Source organism: Gavialis gangeticus, unplaced genomic scaffold, assembly GCF_001723915.1.
Source record: "Gavialis gangeticus isolate Ggan-Ray unplaced genomic scaffold, GavGan_comp1, whole genome shotgun sequence".
NCBI lineage: Eukaryota > Metazoa > Chordata > Crocodylia > Gavialidae > Gavialis > Gavialis gangeticus.
Window position 1 is genome coordinate 60,339,474 of NW_017728992.1, and position 7,733 is coordinate 60,347,206.

At 44.1% G+C, this 7,733-nt stretch overlaps 1 protein-coding gene across 2 annotated transcripts in view; it reads right to left on the minus strand.

Annotated features, from left to right (window-relative positions):
* The window catches only part of TPMT (thiopurine S-methyltransferase), an 18,662-nt gene extending 12,495 nt beyond the window's left edge, over positions 1-6,167 (minus strand). The window contains exons 1-4 of one of the 2 annotated variants that reach the window (XM_019523231.1): positions 5,981-6,167; positions 5,492-5,584; positions 2,332-2,464; positions 1,778-1,830 (exon numbers count right to left, since the gene is read on the minus strand). In XM_019523231.1, the coding sequence (XP_019378776.1) occupies positions 1,778-1,830; positions 2,332-2,464; positions 5,492-5,584; positions 5,981-6,120 (419 nt within the window). In that variant the 5' untranslated portion in view covers positions 6,121-6,167. The remainder of the gene's footprint in view (positions 1-1,777; positions 1,831-2,331; positions 2,465-5,491; positions 5,585-5,980) is intronic. The other variant, XM_019523240.1, reaches the window with a different exon arrangement.
* Between the last annotated feature and the right edge of the window lie 1,566 nt (positions 6,168-7,733).

The window sequence follows — 7,733 nt, forward strand, 5'->3', positions numbered from 1 at the left end:
CAGTTGGCCAGTTTTGCCAAGAGGTGATCATGGGATACCAGATCAAAGGCTTTTTTCAAGTCAAGATTTATGACATCAATCTCCTCTGCCTTGTCCAGGTGATAGGTCACCTGGTCATAGAAGGAAATGAGATTGGTCAAGCAAGATCTACCCACAACAAACCCATGCTGGGTATCCCTCAGGATATTGCCATCAGCTAGTCTGTTAAGGATAGTATCTTTGATAATCTCTTCCAAGACCTTCCCCAGGATAGAGGTCATGCTGATGGGCATGTAGTTTGCCGGATCTGCTTCCCTCCCTTCTTGAAGATAGGCACCATGTTGGCCTTCTTCCAATCTTTGGGAACTTCACCAGGGCACCAGGAGTTCTCGAAGATCTGTGCCAGGGGCTTGCCAGCTCCTTGAGTACCCTGGGGTGTAAACTGTCAGGGCCAGCTGACTTGAAGGTATCTAGCCTCTCAAGGTGTTCCTTCACAAGGTCAGCATTGATGGAGGGTAAGGAATCTCCCTCACCCGGGTCTTCCCGTTCTGTAATGGGCAGGGGCATCCCATGGGACTGGTGAGAAACCAACGCAAAGTACCCATTTAGCAAGTTGGCTTTTTCCTGGGCATCGGTTGTCAGTTGTCCCATCTGGTTTAGCATGGGTTCAATATTGCCCTTGATTTTCCTCCAGCTCCCCACATATCTAAAAAAGGACTTTTTATTGTCCTTGATACTCGTAGCTAGTTGGAGTTCAGTCACAGCCTTGGCTTTCCTGGTTCGCTCCCTGCAGGTCCAGACCAGTGCAGAGTATTTCTCCTTGGAGGTGAATCCAGTCCTCCATCCTTTGTAGGTCTTTCTTTTTAGACACAGGTGGTCTCCTAGTTCCCTGCAGAGCCAAGGGGGCTGCTGTGTCCTTTTGCTGCCTTTCCTCCAAGATGGGATAGACTTTGCTTGTGCATCCAGGATCGCTCCCTTGAGTACTTCTGTATTGCTGACTGACTTGCCAGCTTTATGGCTTATGGTGAAGGTGAACAGCTTGTGGTAAGTGTCACCCAGCTTCTCGTCGATCGTCAGGTCGCTGATTAGGTCGTCCCCTGTTGCCAGTACCAGGTCGAGCAGCCCTTTACCTCTTGTCAGCCCACAGACTTCTTGCGTCAGATAGAGCTCATCCACGCATGAGAGAAAGCTTTGTGACCGTTCAGATTTGGCTGAGTGCTCTTTCCACGAGATGTCTGGGTAGTTGAAGTCTCCCATGACTATCATGCACCAGGAGCATGTGGCCTCAGCCAATTCCCTAGCAAACTCCTGGTCAAGCTCTTGATCCTGGGTAGGAGGTCTGTAGCAGACTCCCACCATTGTGTCCCCTGTGCCGTGTTCCCCACAGGTTTTAACCCAGATGGTTTCCAGTCGTCCACCCTGGGCACTGATGAAGATAACATCCTTGTTAACAGCAGTATACAAAGATGAGAGATAAGAGACTTGATTACCCAGCCATGAGCCCTATTTTCTCTCTACAGGTTTGTATGCACACAGTCAAGCCCTTACCTTTCTGTAAAAGTGCAAAGTTTCAGGAAATTACATGAATAAACCATATCAAACAACAAGATCAAAAACAATGATCAAATCAAGGCTTCCTGACCAGTGATTTAAACTGTGATTGAAATCATGATTTAAACTGATTTGATTTAAATCAAATCCACCACCTCATATTTATGCCTGGTTCAGAAAAGCAATAATTTAAATGTTTAATACATATTTGATTAAGGAAAAATGCTAACACGCTCCTTATTCCTACCTGGACAGATCATAGATACTGCAGCAGTACAGAGAAATATTCCCAGAGGTACTCTGCAATGAAAAGAAAAGAAACAGCTTTCAGGGAACTGTGTTTTGAAACAGTACTTACACAGAGGGGGAGAAATTGTGAGGAACCTTCTTTTTAATATTTTCCTACATTGATATGTCTCAAGGCCCTCAAAATGCTAAACTACTACTTCACCACTGTCATAAAGTATAAGCTTAAAAGTTCCCAATTGAAAGTACAGCTGCAAGCGTCTAAGTTTAAGTATGTGTGCAATCCCACTGACTTCAAACCATTTTAAAATTAGGTCACTAACATCTTGATGAAAACACAATCAAACTAAGTAACAGCTTGAGATGACAATTACCTAGTACAGAATTAAGACTTGATGCTTCCCCTTCAGACATTGCTAGAACAGGTGAAAGATGCAATAAAAGACAGAGGCAAAAAAAAAATGCAGAGGATGACTTGGCCATCACAGTTATTCTTGAACTGCATAATTAGGCATACAAAAAGATGACAATACAAAACCAGTGCATAAAACAAACCTTAAATACTTTGCCATTAGAAATCTCCGGGATTGATTCCTCAGAATAAGAAAGATTTTGTTCTGTAAAGAACTCCTTCAGTGCCTGCTTGCTGAATTCCACACCAACTACGCTGTGTCCCATGTCAGCTAACCTACACAGAACAATAAACATTTTCATATTTACTGATGAGTTACTGTTTTTTATTACATAAATTGATTTATATTCTCTCTCTCAAGTTTTGGCAACAGAAAATACACATTTCCTGTAGAACATTACAGCAGGTTTTTTTTTAAACTGCACCTTGTAAAACAAATGGATTTGATCAGACTAACATTTGTTGTCCTTTGCTGGGAAAAAATGTTTCTGATGAAAATTGGACTCTACAGCATTATGAAAACTCATCGTCACAATTAATGTGGAGAAGAAATTAGAGAATTAGAGAACCACCACAGCTGTTTACAATTGTGGCATGTTAGAATTCCCATGTTTTCTTGGCGGGGCTGGGGGGAAATGGACATCCAATCCAGGGGTGGGCAAAATAAGGCCTGCAGCAGGACTTTGTCCAGCCTGTGGTGGGTCCCTCAGTCCCAACTGGCCAAGGCACCATCTAGCCTGTGGTATGTCCTGCCACCCTGGGCACACAGTGGGGCTGGGGCAACCAGACTGCAATTTTAGGCAGCCCAGGCAGTGGCAGCTCCTTCCACCTGCTGCTGCCACCAACCCTAGCCCCATGTACTGGTGCACACAGCCCTGACCCCTGGCCTGCCCCATGCCTGCTCTGGACTTGGCTCAGTCAGCGCAGTCCAGCTCCAGACCAGCCGAAACCTGCACACACAGCCCCTCCCCTGGCCCGCCCCACTCCTGCCTGCCTGCCCACACCGAGCAGCAGCAGTGACTGGGCAGAAGCTGCTGCTGGGAGTAGGAGAAAAGTGGCCGGGCCCTTTTTGCTGCAACCACCTGAAGCCTGTGCCCAGTCTGCCCTGTGACTCCTCTTTGCTGCCATCACTGCCACCTCTGGGCCACCCAGCAGGGCAGTGATGGAAATAGAGAGGAGCTGCAGCATAGCCCAGGCGCGGGCTCTGGGCAGCTGCAGCATGAAGGGCCCAGCAGCGGCAAGTGGAAGACAGCTGCTTTTTCCTCCCGGCCCAGCAGCACCTTCTGCCCAGCCACTGCTGCTGCTGCTCCTCAGCGTGGATGGGTAGGTCCGGAGCAGGTACAGGGCAGGCCAGGGTCAGGGCTGGGACTGGGACTGTGCGCTCAGCTGCTGCCAGGTGCTGGCAGGGAAGAACTGCAGAGCACTTGGGCTCTGGGCTGTTGTGGGGGGTGGAGGGGTGCTGACAGCTCCCCAAAACTGCCTACATGGCCTGCAGGTCCAAATAATTGTCTTCCTCCAATATAACTTAATATGAGTTTGGATGATTAAATGAGTAGATCTTGGTTTGAAGAAAATGAATCAACTTCATATGATTTTTCAAAGCTGTATATGCAGTTGATTAGCTATTTACTCTTACTTCAATAATGAAAAATAAGGGAACATGCCAATGGCCAATAATAGTATCAGACTGCAAGTTCCATGGAAGATACCAAAGACCTCAGGAGCCTAGTAGATAAAACATTTTGTTTCAGATTTCTGATCCTAAGGCCCCCACTATACATATATTATGCAATTAACTGGCTATTCATGCAATAAATTTAGACCAGTCACACCTGCAAAGTAGCTACAACACAATTAACAGCTTAATCATGCAATAAATTTAACCCAGCCACACATGCAAAGTAATTATATCACAATAAAAATGACTATCCAGCTACAAAAAGAACCAACCAGCTATAAAGTTTGTACTTGAAATGCGCAACAACTCTATAGCTGGGTTCTACCCAGCTTTGGTTTGAACATGTAGCCAGGCCCTGTTTACTAAAAATTCAAACATTTGAAAAACCCAGACGGTTGCTTGCTGAATGGTAGGAAACTTTACTAGTGAGTGTAGAGGAGCTAGACCATCTGTTTATGAAACATTTGAGCATTTTCTTTTTGGTTTTGATATATTTTTGAAAAAAAATCCTACCCCTTATAGTCATAAAGTGAACCTTCCCCAGAAGTAAAATGGAGCTAGTGGCTGAAGATGGCAGTTCAACTTCCAGTAACCCAGACCTATATATAAAAGCCCTTCCATGTGATAAAATGCAATCTTCTACCAGCGTGCTTGAATGACTCAGCTTTTTGACTCAAAATACAAAATAATGTTCTCATGAGCCCTCGGGCATACAGTTCAAGGGCTCATCCTGTAGGCCTTACCTATGTCAAAAAACAACCAAGGTAAATTAAGAAACAACTCTGATTTATTGGTGCAAATCAAAACTTCTTGGGTGGCAGCAAAACTGATAAGGATTATATCCATTTAATTCACCTCTTGGTTTGCAATGTAGGAGAGTGGGTTAGTACAGAGTACCCCCATCTTTTGGGCAAGGAAATGAAAAAAAAGTAAAAGCAAACAGAGAGTTTCTCTCCCCTCCCTATAGCTGGGAAAAGTGGGAAACTTTATTTGTTCAGATACCTATTAATTAAAAGGGAACAACTCCCTCCTACCCCCACACTCAGGCTTTAGGGAAAGCACCTTGGTAAGAATCCTTATTAGTACAGTTGTGAGGTACTAGGTTTCTTACCACATCATTATCCTTGAACATTACTTGTGTTTATTGTTCCCATATGCATTTAAATGCTTGGCAATTTTTTCTAGCTCTGAATTAACTTTTGCACACACCTTTCCTCTCCAAATATATGCATTTTTCTATAATTACACACATAAGGCAAATCTTTCATGCAAAGAGATGCCTAGAAATAATTATGTAACATCTAGGAACATATCTTAGTCAAGGGTTACCAGATTAAAATGTAACAACTAAAGTTAACTCAGTGATCTCTCCATCCCTTTTGCTCTCCCACAGTTAGAACTCTTTTGTGTCAATTTGTGCCTTGCTTGATGACTGTAAGGTTAGCCCTAACTGGCCATGTCTACACTAGATTAAAGACTGTGGACAAACATTAAAAAACAAAACAAACAAAGACCCCTAATTTCAGGCAATGTGGGTTTTCTGCCACTGTAGATAAAGCATAAACAAGTGAACTGATTTTTTCCCCCCGTTCTTTACATTTCTACTCCTATGGTCTGTATTTTACCATTTCATTTCTACCGCTTTGCCACAAAGTGGAAAAAATATCCTGAGTCCACTCCTGCCATTGAGAAGAAGATCAAGATGCTTCTTTAAAAGCCTGCCAAAGAAAAGAAGTTAGCAATTTAATATCAATTGTAATACCGATGATGTTTAAATGTGTAATATGTGAGTCAATTGCTCTGCTCATATATTGCAAAGCTGTGAGAAGTTTTACAGAAGGGTGTTAACATCTGAAAATACATATAGTATTTTTATAGCTTAGTAGCTTGAACATATAAAAAGCATCAGGATCTGCTGACCTCTCCATTATCTTTCTGATGAATGCAGGCCACATAAGCATTCTTAAAGTTGCTTTGAACAATACTCATAAAATATACTTTGATTTTTGTACATATACTGAATTTTTATGATGAGCCTTATGAAAGAGTTGATCATTCCATTGTTATTTGTCTCATCATATACCTTAACACAACTTGAAGAGAACATTACATACGGATGTCCTTGTTCCTGATGAAATCCAATGTTGTTTGCTTCCCATTTTTGCAGCCATTCCTCTTCAGTCACCACTCTGTTCTGCTGTTTTCCAGTATCAGAAATTTCTTTGATTCTCGAGAGGTCTGTTGAACTGGCCATGGTCCAATATATATGTACCCACTGTGTAGAGAAGGATGCAGTCAATAGTTTGAGCCATGCACCACCTTAATCCTACACCCAGGCAAAACATTTATTCATGCTTAGGCCAAATTCATTTAGATTTGTAGTTTTCCAATACAGGAGGAGTACGTACTTGCTATTATTTACTTCCACTGGAGTTTAGACTAAGTAAAGTCTATTAAGAATACCTGAAAGAAGTCATAGAATTATTTTATTCATAATATATATGATATAAAAACAGTCCTAATTACACAGATTGCTTAATTGTGAGCAGAGATCATGCATGGGATGACACAACAAAACCTCTAATCTGTGCCTGGGTAAATGTTTTTTGCTCTCTGTTCTCAAACAAAATTACGATCATCTCCTTCGTAAAAATGGAATATAAGCAAAAATTGTATGCAGGATGGTATTTCAAGTAGGAGTCCAGAAAAATGAACAAGGATTTATTTCAAACATGGTTGTAACCTCTGAAGATAAATCCCTGTAGTTTATTTTAGGTTGGCTGTTAACAATAAAGGACGGGTTGTTCACTTTCTTGACAGGAGGCTTAACTTTCAGAAATTTGGAAGCCACATTGCTGATACCATTGCTCTTTCCAGGCACGGGGTCAAAAGTCTCTGCCTGCACTTATCTACAGTATGTTGCACGGGGCACTGCAGGAAGTGTCTGTTTCATCTCTTCTCAATTCTCATTTATTGCTGTCTGCAACTTTATTTTATTAGTGGCTTTTTATTTTCAGCTAAGTCCCCTCCCCCCCCCGCAAAATAAAAGGTAGAAACTAAAATAAAAGTCTGAGCCAGGTCATTGTGCAACACACAGAAACTCAAGTCTTACACAATGTCTTACATATTTTAGGCAGCAGTTCCTCTGATGCCAGCAGCAGACAGCCCTCTTTTAACTTCTTAAACAACCAATTTCTCCCCACCCCAGGCTCTGGTTTAAGCTCAGAGAGCCCCACTGAAGCCAAAGCAGGAGACCCCCGATTGAAAGCTGAGCAGGGGCTTGGGGTTGGCAGGCTCTGTGGCTAATCTGGTGCCTAATCCAGTGCTTCTCAACATTTTGAGATTCGCTGCCTCAGGTATAGACTGACAGACCCTGTGCTTAGACATGTGCCCCTGTCCCCCAACCCTGCCCCACCCCACCTGCCACAGACTCTCTCCCTGCTTAGACTCAGGGCCCCCACATCATAGACTCCTGCCCCATCCCTGCACAGACTCTCCCCTTCCCTTAGACTTGCGACGCCCCCGGGCTAGGCTCCCTTCTGTTTAGACCTGCAGCTCTGCCCAGGCACAGACTCAGAGCCCCCCTGAGACAGACTCAGCCCTGCTTAGCCTTGCAGCTCTCCCCCAGCATACACTCATGCCCCCTCCGTCCCCGAGATAGACTCCCCGCTGCTTAGACTTGCACGCCTTCCTCAGTATAGAGCCCCCCAGCACAGGCTTTTGCCCCCACCCCCTGACACAGACATCCCCTGTTTCATTTCACAATACCCAGCATAGACTCGCACTGGCAAGGATCTGCCCCTGCCTGGCCCCCCCCAGCACAGACCCGCACGCCCCTCCCCCCTCGCCCCGGCCTGCACTCCCCCC